This window comes from Egretta garzetta, unplaced genomic scaffold (assembly GCF_000687185.1).
Source record: "Egretta garzetta isolate BGI_Z169 unplaced genomic scaffold, ASM68718v1 scaffold417, whole genome shotgun sequence".
NCBI lineage: Eukaryota > Metazoa > Chordata > Aves > Pelecaniformes > Ardeidae > Egretta > Egretta garzetta.
In genome coordinates this window covers 1,094,027-1,112,213 of record NW_009260227.1, presented here as the reverse complement: position 1 = coordinate 1,112,213, position 18,187 = coordinate 1,094,027, and the positions used below count along the sequence as shown (strand labels likewise).

Here is an 18,187-nt window from a genome sequence, read left to right as displayed (position 1 = left end):
GGGGGGACAATGTGAGGTCCCCAGCCACTCCCCACGCTGACTTCTGTAAGGCTTTGGTGTGCTCAGACGGGCACGGAAGCCCAGCCAGGCTGTGACTGCCGAGGTGCCCGAGGGATCACAGCAAGTATTCCCTACATCCCGTCCTGGCTGCAAGTCAAGATCACAAATCTGGCTTGATGTGAATAACAAAACCTCGCCAGTACTGGGAACCAATTATTTCTGAAGTACAACTGGTTTTATTTTCATGGAGAATGTTTTACACCATGTTTCGAGGCAACCTCTAGGACAGTAGCAATATTTCTTTCAGCCAAGACGGTTTAATTGCAGAGCTCAAATCAATAATGTATTTCATCCTACAGCAAAACCCTCATAGGCAATGAAGACACAGTTCCCAGGAAAGACTTTTAAAGTTTGGAAGGTCCCTGCCAGGATTCCCTCGCTAAAACTGCCAGCTTTGCTGCCGAATCGCTGGGGGCAGGAACGAAGGAACATGGATCTGTTTATGGGACCAGGGGAGATTTTTCTCCATCTCCTGCTCTTCCTCTGGGAGAAACCAACTGCATCTTTGAGTCATGCGGAGACAGACTGTGTTGACTTTCTTATTGACTTGGGTTTCACAAGCTGCTCCGATGGCCGGGCTGGGCAGCGTATCCGTACCCTGCCTTCAGCTCCACTGAATCACTCAAACTGCAAATTTTGTCAGGAGGAAATCACCCCGATGCTGGATCCTGAGCTATCACCAACGGCTGCCCCAGCAAACAGCTCAAAACCCGAGCGTGCCACGGAGGCTCGACTGCTCCCAGGTCTGAGCCAAGATGTGGCAGAACATCACGGCGGGTACCCAGCCTGCACCCTCTCCCAAAGCCAAGAGGTTGCCAGTCCTTGGGGTGCTCAGCCCCCTGCTTGTCTGAGAGAAACTCCTTCTGCAGGAGAAAACATCACAGGGAGCATCCTGTGGGACCAGCCTGCAAAAATGCTCAGAGAAAATCAATCCAAACGTGCAGTGTTAACTCACCTTTTCACCTTTGGTGCCCTTCAATCCACGAACACCATCTGCTCCCTTGCAGGAGATAAAACAAGATGTTACAAGGGTATAGGTAAGCTTAAGAGTGAAGAATCATTAATTAATCATGATTTCTGCTTCCTCCGATGTTGACAGTGGTATCGCTGCAAACTGTGATGTTCCTAAACATATTGCTAATCGAGTATCAGCTGCTGACACCTGGCTTTTGGGTCACCAGTGAGTACCTGATAGTTACAAACCTCTGCTGACTTGATTTGGCGTGAGGTTGGTGGTCTCTGCCCATTCCCTGCCCAGGAGATATGTTTCCAGGGATAAAACTCACTACAAAAAGTTTTTCTGAGTAGATTTTCCAAAAAAAATGCCCAGGAGATATGTTTCCAGGGATAAAACTCACACAAGTTTTTCTGCGTAGATTTTCCAAAAAAAAATTCCACGAATGCCTTGCCAGAAGGCTGAGTTCACTCAAGTATTCACAGAAAAACCAGTGTTCAAGCTGTGCACGGACACTGGGGATGTGAATCAGTTTTAACATCTCCAAGCACGCAGCCAGAGATTTCCACGCTGCTCTGCAGCGGGGGGCAGCACCGCGTCTGACACCCCAGAGGTTCAGCTTGCCTCCTTTTTTACCATGGGGCTCACCTCCCTGCATGCACTGTTTTTTAAAAGGTATATTTAGGCACCAAAAGTTGGGGGGAAAAAAATTAACATGACTGGTGTGGGCGTTTGCGATGCAGTGCAGGCAGCCTCCAAAGCTTCACCAAGGCATAGGATCATAGAATCATAGAATCGTTTAGGTTGGAAAAGACCTTTAAGATCATCAAGCCCAACCGTTCCCCTAACCCTGCCACCCTACCACTAAACCCTGGCCCTAAGCACGTTCAGCCTGGAGGTGCTGAGTGTGGTCAGGATCAGTCCCTGCTACACCACCAGCCCAAACCCGTTGGACGCCCACACTTCCCATCTACCCTGCCTCCTGGGATAAAACATCACCCTCGGGTGTCTACACCAGCCGTACTGGGCAATGCAACTCTTGTAATGAAAGACAGAAGCTTTCTTTTCCGAGGAATAATATTTTGCTTGGGGTATTTTAAATTTTGTCTTACTTTAGCATGTCAAGAAAAAGTATAATTAAAAGGACGTCAAAATTTGTGCAGCAGGACAGGGTTCTGGTAAGCGAGGCAAGATCTGAAAATTATTTATAGCTGCAATCCCAGTGAGACGCATGTTTTTTCCAAACTGGAGGCTCGTGCAGTTAACAGAACACTGCTTGTAGGCAGCAAAAATTGTCTGCACGCGCCACGGGTTTGGTGCATGACACACTTTCTCTAGATCATTCTAATGTGGAACAGTTCCACTTTAGTGGTAAACACAACAGCAAACCATTCCCTAATGGACCGCTACGTCTCAATCTGCAGCCTTGCAAGAAATGAGATGAAAGCTTGCTTTGGCGAAAGACATCCCGCTTACATTTTGAAGGCAGAATGGCAAATGGGTTTCTGCTATTGAAAAAATATACAAGGGGGTTCAAGAGGGCTTAACGTCACCTATAGTCAGTCCCCAAGCTGTGCTTGTGTCTGCCAGTGCAGATCCCTGCGGATTCATTGGACCTTTGGGACGCAGGACGCATCTGCACCTGAACTAACACATCTCGATGGGCGTAGCAGCTGGAGTTGAATCATAGAATCATAGAATCGCTTTGGTTGGAAAAGACCTTTAAGATCATCGAGTCCAACCTTTAACCTAGCCCTGCCATCCCACCACTAAACCATGTCCCTAAGCACCTCATCTCTCCTTCTTTTAAATACCTCCAAGGATGGGGACTCTACCACCTCCCTCGGCAGCCCATTCCAGAGCCTGACAACCCTTTCACTGAAGAAGTTTTTCCTAATATCTAACCTAAACCTGCCCTGGCGCAGCTTCAAACCATTCCCCCTCGTCCTATCATCTGTTACCAGGGAGAAGAGGCCGACCCCCACCTCCCTACAGCCTCCTCTTCTCCAGGCTGAACAACCCCAGTTCCCTCAGCCGTTCCTCATATGACTTGTGCTCCAGACCCCTCACCAGCTTGGCTGCTCTCCTCTGGACATGCTCCAGCAATGCAACATCCTTCTTGTAGTGAGGGGCCCAAAACTGAACACAGTATTCGAGGTGCGGCCTCACCAGCACCGAGTACAGGGGCACGATGACTTCCCTTGTCCTGCTGGTCAAATGGGGCAAAACTACCCACGGGCTCCTTAACAGCACGCAAGCGCTGCTGGCAGCAGGAGCGAGGCGAAGGTTGGAATTCAGTCTAGTGAAAAAGCACATTGCTGAGACGCGCAGGCTTCGTCTAACAAGGTTTTGGATCAGGAGCATGAAAAGCTTGCTTTGTTTTAGTAATAGGCTGTTTTGTTTTATTAACAAGCCTTGTTAAAGCGTTCACATTCTGGCTGAGATTTACTTTGGTTGTAAACTGGAAACGATTGGAATGGGACTGAGCCACGCGCATGAAGAATTAAGAGAGAAATCTCTCCAAAGCGCTGAACGATGCTAAGGAGGGGTTACTGGAGAGCAGGGGACCTGTAATCCTCATGGTCTGAGAGAAGGTGCCGGACCAAGGCTTGATCGAGCAGTAAATACATTTGGTGGCAGAGGTGGCCCTGAGTGCCCTGGTAGGGCATCTGTGCCCACTGGCAGTGTCCACCTCCGGCACAAGGTGGAGAACTTGAGTTGAACAAGCAATGCCATGGACACTGTTTCAGCATCCTCCTTACCTTGACTCCGCGCGGTCCTGGATAACCGATGGGGCCCTGAGGACCTGGTGGACCCTGGGGTGAAAAAAATGCAAACAAGAAAAACTCATCAAAAACCAACAGGAAGGTGCAGCAATAAGGACAGAGCGTGGAAAACAAATACCCGGCTGCTTCAGACTGGGTGGAAATGGCAGCAGCCATCTGAAAGTGGCTCAGAACAGCAGAGAGCTGCAGGAACATCACCTCGGCAAGGGGCACTGGGCTGAGCCAACGGCAACGATCCATACGATAGGAAAGGAGGATGAGAAGACTCGGGATAGTGACAACTTGTTAGAAAGGGGATTTATACATAAGGTTGATGATTTGTCTTTCGGATTAAAGCAAAGAACAAGCTCTCTGAGAAAGGAAGAACATGTTCTGCTGTCTCCCCCCTTCCAAGCCATCCTGGTTTTGCAGTAACGCAGCAGAGCTTGTGATGATGATGATCACAGAGAGGAGTTATTGCTTGAGGCACAAGCCTCGGGGTGATGTCCTTCGGCCTCAGCTGTGTGGGAGAGGAGACGCTTACAAAGCTCCTTCCTGGCACTGAAAGCTGCAAATCCCAGGGACACCACAAGCTGTGCTAGACATGGCGCCCGATACGTGCCCTGCAAAAACTCTCCTTCCCACCCTCACTGCCATGCTTGTCTTAATCACGTTCTTAATTGAATCCAGTTGGCTTTTATTTTGCTCAATTCCCTCACTAGTGAACACCCTTCCACTTCTCCCAGCCTGAGATGGACCATTTCTTCCAGCCTGACAGAACCGACGGATCCACCAGCATCCCAGACCCCGCATGAGCGTCAGCTGGAGGAGACCTGCAGCACCAGCACTGCTCCGAGGGCACCTCCCTGATGTTTGCGAAACGTCTCCCAGCACGGGGAGCGCCGACACAACCACATACTGGCTTCTCATATTCTGCAGAGGCCAACATTTGAATTTTTGGCCTCGTGTGACGCCAACTGGACAAACGGCTGCGGCCGTGGGTTGTGCTCCGTGCAGCACCCGAGCAAGGCTCGAGCAGACGTCCATCAAACCGGGCTGCGCTCTAATCAAAGACTTTTGACAAATGTAATGTTTTCCAACTGAATGAGACCCAGCAGTAATGCAGATGGTAAATCTCCCAGACAGACGGACGACTGTATAATTTATGGACCCTAGCCTCCAGCAATATTCTCAAATATATTGTTAAAGAGGGACTTTGAGGGGGAGGGGAAGAAAAAGGAAGACCAGGAATACAAAAAGCGTTATTTTCTGCATTCCCTGTGCCACGAAGGATATTTATTTGTGTCTGATTAAGAGAAGACTTCCCTTCACAGTTTCCGTCCACTGGGCTACAGAGCGTTCCTTGCCAGAAAGCTGGAAGGAGTTGAGAAAAGTACCCAGCCCAAGGACCTGAAGAGACTCCCAAGCAGATGAAGGCCGGGCTCAGCTTTCAAATTTCAACAGGGTTTGCTTGCTGCCACCTCTGCTGACCCACATCCCCTGGCTGCCCAGCCATCCCCGGAGCCCCATGGAGATCTGTCTCCATCCAGCTACCACGTCCTTCCCCTTAGCAGTGACGAGGGTCTTGTTGACACCTACCTGACTCCCCTTCTCTCCAGGAGGACCTTCCTTGCCAGGATGACCCTGAGAGACAAAGAGAAGAGGGAAATGGGTTTAGCGCACATCTACTGCCTCAGAAGTCAACGAGCTTGCCCAGGCAGCTATGATTTATTTGCAAGAGAACGGTTGCTCTCCAGGAAGCTCTTACTGACACGAGTAGCCCCCCTGAAGCCAACTTGCAAGAGTAAGCCTTCCCAAAAGGAGGAGAGCAGCATTTGGGTCCTTGGTGGTATTCTACCTGGTTATTTACACTTTTACCCTCCATCACCTTTCAGCAGAGAAGCACAGACCGTTTTGCAATATTCTTCACATATTAGAACACCTCGGCAAGTTCACCAGCAAGCAGCGTATCCATTTTTCAGGTGGGAAAACAGATAAAATTAACTCCATGTGTTAGCAAACTTGTGAAGGTCACAAGATGCCGAGACTGGTCAGAGCCCCTCATTAATTTCCTAATTCCTAGAGTCCATTACAAGATCTCATGACAAGCGCTCAGCTAACCTGCATCCCCACTAGACGGCAGCTGGCTGGATGCTGGCCAGCATTCCTCTTGGGATTTGGTGCTGAATAACTCAACATCCAAGAGCTCCCAACACATTCTCATTCACAGCCTTTAGAAGCCTTTTTGGGGTTGCAGTCCGTAGGAAACAGACGTGTGAATTGCCTCGGGTATAGCTTGGAGGATTAGTGAGAAACGGGGGAAATCCATGAGAGGTGTTTTTAGTGTTGATTTCCCTACTGTCGGAACCAAACGGGAGCCAGGATGGAAGATGACTCTTTGGCCAGCAATGTCTGCACCAAAGCAATAAGCCCCCTCAAGGGCACTCACTGCACACCCGGGGACCTTTAATTTTGTAAAGATGATGAAAGCACATCCAGCTGCTCTAAAGCGACCAAGACCTTCTTCACTCAATGCTTTCTTTACTTATGAACTCTGCTCTAAATACACAAATGACTTTCTGCCAATCTAACATGGAAAATCACAAGAGTATTTTCCATCATCAGCCTGCAGAATGGGAATGTCAGGCAAGCTGGATTTCATAAACCAAGCTGGTTTAATATAGAAACAAAATGACAGCTGTCATTTTTACATCAACAAAACGTAGGAGAAAATGCAATCTGAGTTTGTCCCGTGAGTTTAAATGGCACAAGAGCATCAGTGCACGAAGGTGCTCATGTAACCGTGCCTGCCTTCAGCTCCTGGTATCTCTCTGCACCCCAGGGGAGGCAACATGGAAGTGCAGCAAGATTTGAAAAGCCTTTGTCCACTCTGCACTAAATCATCACCATTTTCCAAATGCCCATCTCCATTACTACTACCAAGATCAAAAATTGATGAGCAACTTGGTTGGCTTTTGCAGCGAGATGCTTCAGGCCCTCCGGGATTTTCAGGTCTCTTCCAAGACCAATTTCTATAAAGAGAACATGGGCAGGTTTTTGTCCTTGGGAAGAGCAACCCATATGCTTACCTACAAACTATCTGCAAACCACCGGGCTACCTGTGGCGAAGGACCTGCGTCCGTGCAGCCCCATGCCTGCTCAGCTTGCAGGTCCTATGCAGCCTCCAGGCTGCATAAAAATAGACCTGGCGTCTTCTCCAGCTGAACTTCCCTGGAGGCTGCTGTAGGAATTTCACACCGAAAGCTACAGCCGTAGAGATGTTCTGGGCTTTGCTTTAGCTGCTCTGTTGACTCAGCTGACAACTGTACGGATGTTCGAAGTGCCCTCCATAGGAATGATAATCCCAGGGTGGGAAATGTAATTTTTTTTTTTTTTTTTTTTGCCATGCTCTGCATTTACATTAGTGGAATGTAACTATTTTACATTTGTCACTCTTAAAACCAGGTGCCTCTGAGCTGTGTAAAAATGAGATCGGGTTTAAAGGCCAGTGATTTTAAAGACCAATTTCCAGAGCAAGGAGAAAATAATGTTTAAAGTAGGATTAGGAGGAAGCTGCGAGAATACAACGTTGACATGCAATTTCAACCTGCTCTTATCACCGTTCTGCAGCAGTGCCCAGCAGCCCTGAGCGAGATGAGGACCACCCCGTGCTAGTGCTGCGGTACGCTAAACCAGACACGCACAGGAGACCGGTCCTACCCTGGGGAGCTGCCAGCCTCCCTAAAACAGGGAGGAGAAACACAAGGAGGGGAAAGAGAGGCCCAAGGAGGTGGTGAGGAGCACCTAGGGCTGCGCTGCAAGGCCGAGCAAAGCTTGGAGCCAGGACAGGGCTTCTCAAACTCAAACCCTTCAACCCAGCTGAAACGTGGGCAGGGCGAGCCTGACCTTGCAGGCTCACAGGCTTCCCAAGCCCATGGGTGCACCCCAGGGTGGATAGGTGCAGGATCAGGCCCCGCAGCAACGGCACCAAGCAGAGAACCCAGGAGAGGACAACTTACCGGGGGACCATCTGCACCAGGCATGCCAGGAAGACCGGGTTTGCCCAGCGGCCCCTAAAAACAAACAGAAGAACAACAGCCAAAATGGTCAGAGATCTCCAGAGCATTGGAGGAAGGGGCTTTTCAGACACATTTCTTGCTTGTCCTGGCTGGGATAGGCTGCAGAGAGGTGAGTCTGTTGGAAAAGCTGCTGTGACTTGCAGGACTCTGCTCATTTCTGTGGGCAGAGTCGTTCCAGCATCCTGGGATGCTGCAGTGTTAGGGCCAGCACCTCACACGGACACGCTATCGCAATGAGAGCTCAGCAGGAGACGCCGGGGCACGAGGCATCAAGCTGCTGTCCTGCCGAAGGGGCACGATGCTGCACACGTGCGTAAGCACAAGGTTGGGGATATCAAACTATGGGGCTCACTGGACCGAGAAGTGCCCCTTTTTTGGTGACAAATGGCAGGGCGATTAACTGGCAAAGGAAGTCAACTGGGGCAGCTCTGCTCTGTGCTGGCTGCTTTAATGCCACTCAATGATTACCTTTCTAATTAAGCACCCCCCTGATTTCTCGCACCGCTGAAGAGCACCACGGCTGGTGTGAGTGTGACTCCGCACTGCAATCCAACAGCCCTTTACCGGGCAGAACTGCTCACGTCCTCCTTCATGGGAGAATTATTGATAACGTGAACCCACCCCGCGCTGCCAACACAAGTGGGAGATTCTCCTGGTGCACGCCCCGGGACGCATGCTGTGTCCCTGTCCGATGGGAGCTGAGCAAACACCTGGAGAATTACTGCTCTGTAGGCAAAACTGTTCCCCTTGTTTAAATCCCGATGGTCCCAGGGCTGCCCGGGGGGAACCGAGGCCAGCACCTACCCCACGCCAACAGCGGTGGCAAATGCGAGCGAGCTGGCGCAGGCGGGGAGCGGGGAGGAGGCAGAGGGAGGGGAGCCCGGCTGAGGGAGCCAAATCCACGGGCTCTTCCCATTACCATCCCGCTCAGACTTCCAGGCATTTAGCCCACAGAAAAAGACAATTTTCAGTCCTCTTCTAATGTTTTACCACAGGCTGCCTCCAAGATGTTTCTCTTAAGATGGGAAATGAATGCAAATATTATGAATTAGAGGTAAATCGTGCTTTCTTGTCTCTCTTCTGTCTGGAATGAGACGCATTAGACTTTCATAGACAGGGCTGCAAACAGATGTTGCATATGGGGCAAAGGAGCAGCTGAAGTAGCAAATGCATATTAATGGCAACAGTTGTCTTAAGGCAGAGCTGCAGTATTTAAACGTACTTTCTCTCCTGGGGGACCGATCGCGCCTTGTGGACCTGGAAGACCCTGTGCAAAGAAAAAAAAAAACCTAGGGTCATTAAGGAACAAGTTATTCGTTCCAAATGCATTTTGGCAGTGCCTCAGCTGAGCATTATTCTGGTGCCTGCGACGGCTGGGGATTACCCCAGCTCCATTCATTCTCAAAATGTCTTGCGAGAGACGATAAAATTTTGTTTTTGCATGGCATGCATCCTCTGGAGAGCTGCACTTGCTCTGCTGTGCACAGCCAGACCCATCCCCAGGAGGGAAACGGAGATCCTCCAAGGGGCAAGACTTCCTGAGGGCCATGGAGAAGGCGGACAGCAAGGCTTGGACACCTCTATTACTCATCTGGCTCCAGAGTGACTGGACAGCAGGATGCTAAAAATCAGACATGAGCCACAAGATGTGGCTAGGCCGAAGAGACTGCTTGGACCTGGGCTTGGCTTTGCATCATGGCAGCAAAAGCCAGGTGAGAACCAGGGGGATCTGGAACTGGGAGCGTTTTCAGGAAGATGTTGGGCCAGTGATATATCGTCAAGCCAATTCCCAGCAAAACCCTTTATTGCTGGTCCCATCTCTGGCCGGATAGTGAAGCTTGTTCAAAATTATCCTTCCTTTCTCCTATCCGTGGAAAAGGAGTTTTCCTCTTACCTGAGCACCCGGGTTACCCTGCTGTCCTGGGGGACCTGGCTCACCTTGCGGACCCTGCGAGGAGGCAAGGGCAGAGCTGAAGGCAGGAAAGGCGAGAGCGGAGCCGGTGCTTCCTCGGGCCCCGCGGCTTGCACCCCTGCACCGCCCCGCACCCTCTCGCAGCATCCCGACGCCCTCCCTCACCCACCACCGGTGACCGAGAGCTCCTGGGAAAGGGAAACAGCTTCTCTCCGCAGTGGGATGGGGAGGGCTGAAGTTATTTCAGGGCACGCTCACTTCTCTGCATGGATGTGCAGCCCAAATGAGCTGAATAGGGCTTAAACACAACCTGGGGTTGCGTTGGCTCTTCCGCAGGGAGTCCATTTCATCCGATTAGCACGAAGTATGAGGCACATAAAGGTTTTTTTCCCCCCTCAGTTAAATTACTATATTTTGATATTCATTAGAACAACACACATCTCGATGAAAATGTTTGATCTTTCATGGGGAAATAATGTGTAATTCCATCAGAAATTATAATAAATTAACATCCATTTGCTGTAGGAAGATACCCTCTGTGGTTTTCACAGGCTCTGATAGGAATCTAGACCAGGCTAAAAAGCAATTAGCAAATCTAATTTAATAGAGTACATTTTACGTTTCTCTCTCTCTATAATATCTGAACTGTCTGTGAAATTTGCAGTAAAAACTTACCACATTCCCCTTGGGACCTGTTTGTCCATCCATACCAGCCACACCCTGAGAAAGGATTCAAAAAAACTTACGTTTCTCTCTCTCTATAATATCTGAACTGTCTGTGAAATTTGCAGTAAAAACTTACCACATTCCCCTTGGGACCTGTTTGTCCACCCCCCCCAGCCACACCCTGAGAAAGGATTCAAAAAAACAGCACTAAGAAAATATCCTGTTATTTTTCACCACAAAAGCAGAGAAATTGCCATAAAAATAAGAAAACGTCAGGAGGCCCTTTGGACCACATGGAAAGGGAGTGATTTTCTGAAGGTGTTTGGTAAAGCAGCCAACTCCACGAATCCAGTTTACACTTTAAAAAGTCATTTCAGTGTTTTCCCCCCTGGTTTTAACCTGCCTGCGAGGCAGAATCAGCGTCAGGTCGAGCAAATCCTGGCTAAGTACCGCAGCCCATCGCCTCTGACAGCGAGCAGGCGTGGAGCAGCAAAGGCAAAGGAACAACGAGACAAGAGACCTCGCTCGGGACGCGAACGCATCGCCCAGCGAGGCGGGGGGTGCAGGCGATGGGGCTGCGCTGCCTCGGGCCAAAACAAAAGGCAACGGGGATCAAACACTCCCTGAGCATCGTCGCTAAGGGGGTGACATGGTACATGGTCAACTGGAGATGCCCTGGTGGGGGTTCCCCCTGCCACCGCCTTGCTCTGGTGGGGCAACTCATCTGGGTGTAACGGCACGCTGGTGCGATATGAGAGCGCTCTGGAAGCAGATCCTGAACCCTCATTGAATTTCAGGAGGACTAGGAGCTTAGAGGGAAGATGTCTTCATGTCCCAGGAGGGGCTAAGGGTTTCACAACGCTCGCCATTAAATGCTGACCCCTTCAGCTCTAGCAGCAGCCTGGGTTTCAGCTTTTAAGTCCTGGGACTTCAGCGAGCCGCAGTGATTTACAGAGAGAGCCCCTGCGTCAGCACTTCCAGTAGCGCACGACAGATAAGGTGACTGTCTCCCGAATAAAAAACGGCACGTTCTTTCCTTGGCTTTCGCCCGAAATATGAACAAACTGCTTTAAAGTCTCACCAGCCCTCAGGCAAAAGTTAATAGCAAAGCCGGTGTTAATAACTCTCATTCTTCCCTTTCAGCCTGAGAGAGGCATTAATATTTACTCAGGTGGGCCAAATCTTGAGCTGCTGTAAATGGACGTGACACCACTGAAAATGGGGGCACATATAGACTTTGAGCCGTAACTTTTTTTTTTAATACCACTTCTTTTCATTGCACAGATGTATAAAATTATGCAGCTGTATTATCTGCTTGAATGAGTAATGGGGATGGGGTTTTGCCCGGAAAGCTCAGCCTGAGGAGGGCGGCAGCCCTGGGAACTCACCGGTGGCCCCGGGGGTCCTGGCGGCCCCTTCGGTCCCAGCAGTCCTCGAGGTCCCTGTTGAGGGAAACAAATGGGGTTAAGTGTTTGCAGTCCCCTCCTTGTGCTGCCGTGAGCGTGGATGGGGGCGAGCTTGTGCACGGCTGCGCATCGCTCAGCCCGGGGAAGCGTCGGGGCTGGCGCGGCAATGACCTTGCTGGTTTTGCAATAACAGCAGCTTTCTTGGTTTACAAACCGGTAAGAGAAATCCTGTGCGCACACACCCTTGAATTACAAAGATAAATAACACAGGGACAGACATTCATACTTTGGGTTCTTCTTTGGAAGAAGGCCCACTTAAACCAACTTCTTTTTATTAATTTAATCATATTCCTGGATTACCCTGTAACGCACACAATGATGCAAATCACTCTGCAGCCAAGTCATTCTAGCTGGGGAGCATTAAGAATGACCTGATACCGCTAACGGATCATTAGGGTTAGCATTTCAAAATCCCTCCAGTTCTAATGTTTATCATTGACAATCTATGCAACTCAGCAAGGCTGGAAAAGGTTTTCAGCCTGCAGCATAAATGTACATTTTCAAAGGCGTTTCGTTCCAAGACCTTAACCAGTCAGGACTCCTGGCATCACGGTGTTTTCTTTCCATTTCTAGCTTTCTCACCAGATTTAACCTCGCATCATCTTCAGGGAAATTGGTCGGACTGGAGCATTGTACTGAATAAGCAGAGACATGGCAGGAGAATTGTCCTTCACTAGGAAGCTTGGCCGATCGCACCCTGGCACCTCCTCCACCTTCAGCCTTCAGGTGGGCTTGTAGCGAAAGGAGAAGGATGGGGTTTTGTGTGCACTCGGCTGCAGATCTGAGAGCTCACCGTTTAAACGTGGGCCCTTTCCTAGGTTAGAGACCACAGGGGGTCTCTGGGTATTTACAAGGACGGTTCTCATCCGCTGTCATGGCGGAAAATTGCCCTTGGTGGGCAGTTTTATCTGCCTACCCAAATATTATACATCCCTTTTCATGATGCAGAGAGGACAGAGGAATTAAAATGAAATATTACAGGATAAAATAGGAGACATCAAGAAAGTGTCTGATGTTGGAGGCTGCAGGGATTCTGATGCTGCAAAAAGCACAGTTTGCAGCACAAACCGGGTGCATCGACCGGGTGGTCAGTCCCAGCCACCAGAGACCTTCAGTGTTAAAGCTTCGCACGCCGAGCCCCAGCAGAGCAGGAACTCTGCTTGTATCGGGTGGCGATGGGAACTGGAAGGAAACGGAGGAGGACGAAGAGAAAGACATTTTTAAGTCCCAGCACGAGGTTCAATTACATTAAATTTGGTAAGACTCTCTTTTGGCTCAGAGCAGAGAAAGGCAAACACGCGGATTTAGGGTGTATGTATTTATGACAAAAAGTTTCCTGTAATGCAATTTTAAGCTTTCCTCTGGCCATCACAGATATTTTCACTCGTGTTGCTGAATAAAAACAAACCTCCCTGCATGCATTAGCATCCTTTAAGTTCCTCTTTTGTTACTGCGTTACCTGAGCACATCAACGCTTTTAAGAAGTTAATAACCTGGAAGTTATTGCTCAGACAAGTGCTAAGAAGATAGCTGAGTTGATTAATCTTTCCCAGAAGTTAATCAGACATCTCGGCTGTGATTTAGCTCCCGTGAGTCCGTAAATGCCAGCCCTTCCCTTTCTCACACGAACGTGTCCGGCAGTTCTCATCAATTACTCTCAGGCCACCACGCTGGGCTTTACGACAACAAAATAAGACATTTTGAAAGCCATGCTGACGGTAAATGATAGACAGTTAATGTTCTTTTCGTAACAAAGGAAATGCATTTTGGGTGAAATAAGAAGCCAACAACTGTCCTACACACAAAAACCTACAGCCAGCCAGAAAGGGTTTAGCATTGCCAATAAACTCAAAAATACTCGGTATTGGGGGGAAAAAAAGTGCTTTCAGAGTCTCAGATTGACAACCCAACTGTTTCTTTTCAGTGGGATACCCCCTGAAAGCATTTCTTTGGGTTGGTCAAGAGATTTTTGTCCACCACCACCAGCATCTCCTTTGAACCTTATTGACACTAGGAGCTCCCTCCTCCGCTAGCCCTGCTTCAGCTGCTCCGGTGTCAGCAGCATGTGGAGGCTCAAACACCGACAAACTCTGCGGATTTATGAAGCTTTGTACACTGTGGACAGAATATTGACACCACTGAAGTCAGGGCTAAGAGTCCCCTTGAGCTCAATCCTGCCAGGATTTAATCCTGAGATTTAAAAAGGATCACTCACGCTGCACAAAACCGTGTGCGGGCGAAGGAGCTGCGTGGCTGCCGCTACCCACGCAATAGCAGACAAAACCATTCCCTGCTGGAGTTAGCTATGGACACTCAGGAAAATTGTATTTCACATAGGTTTACCATGCAAAATTCCTACCCCAGCCTACCTACCTGAATCTTAAATAACACATCAGGAAGGATACACGCGGGAAAGGTATGAGACCAATCTAAGCTAAGCTTTACATGTACAGATACATTTTTTTCAAAGGCTAGCCAGTGAGCGAACAAAATCAATGAGAATTTTGCTCACTTAAAAAAACCCCAAAACCCTAAACACAAAAAAACCAATCGAACAAAAAGACCCAGGAAGCAGCTTCTCTTCCTGGAAGCCATTTTAGTCAAAAAAAAAAAGCAAACAAGAGTTGTTACAGCACAGATAACTCTCTACTCCGTTCACATGGACCTTCAAGCAAGAGAAGCTCAGTCCCTGCAGGACCTCAGGGGCCTTGCTTAGCACCAGAAGAGCTGCCCCACGGGACCCCTGAAAACACCGTTATCATATCAAGACCTTGACCAAAGCAGTGCTGCTGTACGTCAAGCCAGAGGAGCAGATACTCACAGGTTCTCCAGGTAGACCTCTGGGTCCAACTTCTCCATCATCTCCCTGCTCGGCAGCAAAGGCATAGAGAGCGGCAGCAAAAGAGACAGAAGAAACCAGTTATATTTCAGTCACATCACAAGTGTTTCATTCCTGTTAAATAATAATCACACGGAAAAACAGCTTCCCTGGAGTAATGAAAGGGAAGCCATGCATAAGGAAGGCCTCGTAAGCCTGGAGCGCGCAGAATACGGTGTGTGCAGGATTTATTGAGTTTTAACCCCAGTTGGCAACTAAGCACCACGCAGGCACTCGCTCCCTGTCCCCCCAGCGGGATGGAGGGAAGAGAATTGGAGGGTGAGACAAAAGTGAGAAAACTTGTGGGTTGAGATAAGAACAGCTTAATAATTGAAATTTCATCATCATAATAAAATCGTAAGGAAAAGGAAAAAATAAAATAGAGAGAGAGAGAAATAAAGCCCAAGAAAGAAGCGATGCAAATGAAACCAATTGCTCACCACCAACCGACCGATGCCCAGCCAGACCCCGAGCAGCAGCCCCCAGCCAACCTCCCCCCTAATTTTATTGCTGAGCATGACACCATGTGGGATGGAATGTCCCTGGGGTCAGCGGTCCCAGCTCTCTGTGTAAGCACTGCTCAGCAGTGATGAAAACATCCCTCTATTATCAACAGTGTTTTCATCACAAATCCAAAACACAACCCCATACCAGCTACTATATAAAGAAAATTAACCCTACCCCAGCCCAAACCAGCACAGTTAGAAATGCTGTAAGGACAGGGACATGGTTTAGTGGTGGGATGGCAGGGTTAGGTTAAAGGTTGGACTTGATCTTAAAGGTCTTTTCCAACCAAAGCGATTCTATGATTCATGCTCATAAAGACGGATTTTGCTAATGGACAAGGTATTGTAGTAACAACTCGGGGCATGCGAGTCGATAGCTGCAAGATTTAGTACCAAACCGAATGGGAAGCCGGCATGGGAGTGCTGCCCTGGGAACGTGATTTTGCCACATCAGCCCACGGGCTCCACAGATAACCCAGAGGCAGCAGAGGTGCTCCCCCCTCCACTCCCATCTCCTGCTGATGCCCCACGATCCCCTGGGAGCATTACATGGTGCTTCCCCTCAGTTGCTTTTAAATCACTCAGAACCCGAGGCTCCCTCTCAGGCAGTCTATCCCAGCAGCCAGCCCTTGTAACCCCTCCTCTTCTGCTGATGAAATTCGTGCTCCTCTTCCCAGTTATGCTCTCCGAGCTCCTCTCCCTGCAGACCCCGAGCGGTTTCTTTTTCTCTTTAAGATTAAAGTTCTCCAGATGCTCGTTCTTCCCCTCACCAAGACACAGGTTTGGTCTTTTCAACCTCAAAGCACTTTACAGCCACAACTAATTGATCCTCACAACCTCGTGGCGAGGAAGGTGTTATTACCTGTGCTTTACAGGGGAAAGAAAGAGCCAAAGGTGGAAAGAAAACATCGTGGAAGAGGCTTAGAGCCTCGGAAATCCATACGCGCTCCTCCGATTAAACCATGCGCTCCTCACAGCCACAGATTCAGTGTTTTCAATCTCTCCTCTTAAACCAGCCCTTCCAGACCTGTAATCGCTTAGTCTGAGCTTGGCTAAAGGCCTTTTCTTATCGACTAAAGAGTGTGGACGGAGAAGTGACCAATTCAATCTTTGATTCCCACATCTATCTGGAATTTCTATCCCCAAGTCTTGCAGTTTGCTGGAGCTTAGGAAATCAGAAGCGATAGTCTGCACACCCAGAGGATGAACGTTTTCCTTGGGTTATTTTTTCTTTTAACAAAACCTGAGTTTTCTGACCAGACCTTTAAAACCAAGTTCTTCTTTTCACTTTTATTGCCATCCCCTCGCTCTGCTTCCCTCTCGCCATGGCCACCCGCAGCACTGCTGCAGGCTGCTCTTGCCATGTCTCTGGCTGACATTGCATCTGCTTCTTGTTTACGGGAATTAGTTATGAATTCAAAGGACTGCCGAATCCAGAGATAGACTTACCCTCTCCCCATCCTCTCCGGGTGCCCCTGGGGGTCCGTGGGGGCCTGGCTCACCCTATAAAGAAACAACAGAAAAGCTTCAGAGAAGGCAGGGACACTCTGGCAATAGGAAACATTGGGTAACGTTGAGAAACCAAGCAACAGGTTTGATTTTTCTGTCTGCACCGTGTGCTGAAGGCACTCATACCCTCAGGGTTCCCATCTCCCTGGGCTCTCTGAAGTTCTACCTGCTCCGGGCCACGCGTGGGCTCCAGCACTGACAGCCCAGTGTCCCAAGGGGCTAGAGCTCCTGGCATTTGCTGTAGCTCCTTCAGGAGAGGGACTCGGGCTCTGTGCGCAGTCCTTGCTTTACCCGAGGCATGCTACTCCATTTCGGGCTGATTAAGCATCTCTCTCAGGCACTGTCTGCCCTTTCCTGTGTAGCTTGGAATCACGATGCAATCTCCGCTGTTCAAACACTCCCTTGCTTTACAAAGCAATGGTTGCGCTCTCTAGGGAGGGGAGGCATGAACAGCCTGCCAAAATAACCGGCTTCTTACATTTTTTCCCCATTGTTTAATTATAAAGCAAGGAGAAGAACCCCGTTATAATTTTTGGCAATTTCCATCCACAGTCTAAAAGCAGATTTTGCTTCATGCTTTATTTTTCAGTCTGCATTTTATTAAGGCAACTTTCCCCCCCCTTTCCAATGTCAAGCAGTCGCAGAAGGTCCTTGCAGCTTCCCGGGATGTGAATGTCGTGCCTGGGAGGGATGCTGTGACATCCCACATTGCTCTTACAGGACACTTCCCTCTCCCAACCGCGCCACTGTGGCTCATCCCCAGCAATAGCTGCCCTCTTCCCAGCGCCTCCCAGCTACCTCCTCCTGCCAAGGTTTCATTGCAGACCATGGCCAGAAGACAAGGGGAAGATAACTTACTCTATTGCCCTTCTCACCAGGCAGACCAGCCAAGCCATCAAACCCTCGGTCACCCTGAAAGAAAAACCAGTTTAGTACAAATTTCCACCCGCTGCTGAATATCTTTCCAATTTGTTTCCTTTCTGTGTCAAGGAGGGATCGATTTTCTTCCCTCAGACATTCGGCCTTCACCTCCCATCAGACCGATGATGATTTTGAAGCAATAGTTTAAAAAAAAGAAAAAAGCTCAAAGTCATTTTACCTCCTCCCTCTTCCCCCAGCACCTACAGTTTTAAATGTTTTTCCATGTGGATTTTCAGAGCTTCTCTGGGTGACTTCTCCATGATCTAAAGCATCTCCCTTCTGGACAGGTTCTTCCAGTCCAATTATTTATTTATTTTTAATTCCGTAGAATTACAGCTGACAATCCACTGGGAGGCAAACTGGACACTAATGTTTCCATGCCTGCCAACAGGTCCGAACACACGACCCTGAGCTTTACCGCAATCCATCCCCTACATCCTTTTAATCCTCCTGGACACTCCAAGGAAACA

General features: G+C 49.1%; 1 protein-coding gene across 1 annotated transcript in view; it reads right to left on the bottom strand.

Annotated features, from left to right (window-relative positions):
• Positions 1-18,187, bottom strand: part of COL5A1 (collagen type V alpha 1 chain) — a 130,971-nt gene that overhangs the window by 42,272 nt on the left and 70,512 nt on the right. The window contains 11 exon segments of the mRNA XM_009642264.2: positions 1,016-1,060; positions 3,778-3,831; positions 5,380-5,424; positions 7,800-7,853; positions 9,082-9,126; positions 9,754-9,807; positions 10,447-10,491; positions 11,826-11,879; positions 14,725-14,769; positions 16,737-16,790; positions 17,655-17,708. Coding sequence (XP_009640559.2) covers positions 1,016-1,060; positions 3,778-3,831; positions 5,380-5,424; positions 7,800-7,853; positions 9,082-9,126; positions 9,754-9,807; positions 10,447-10,491; positions 11,826-11,879; positions 14,725-14,769; positions 16,737-16,790; positions 17,655-17,708 — 549 coding nt within the window.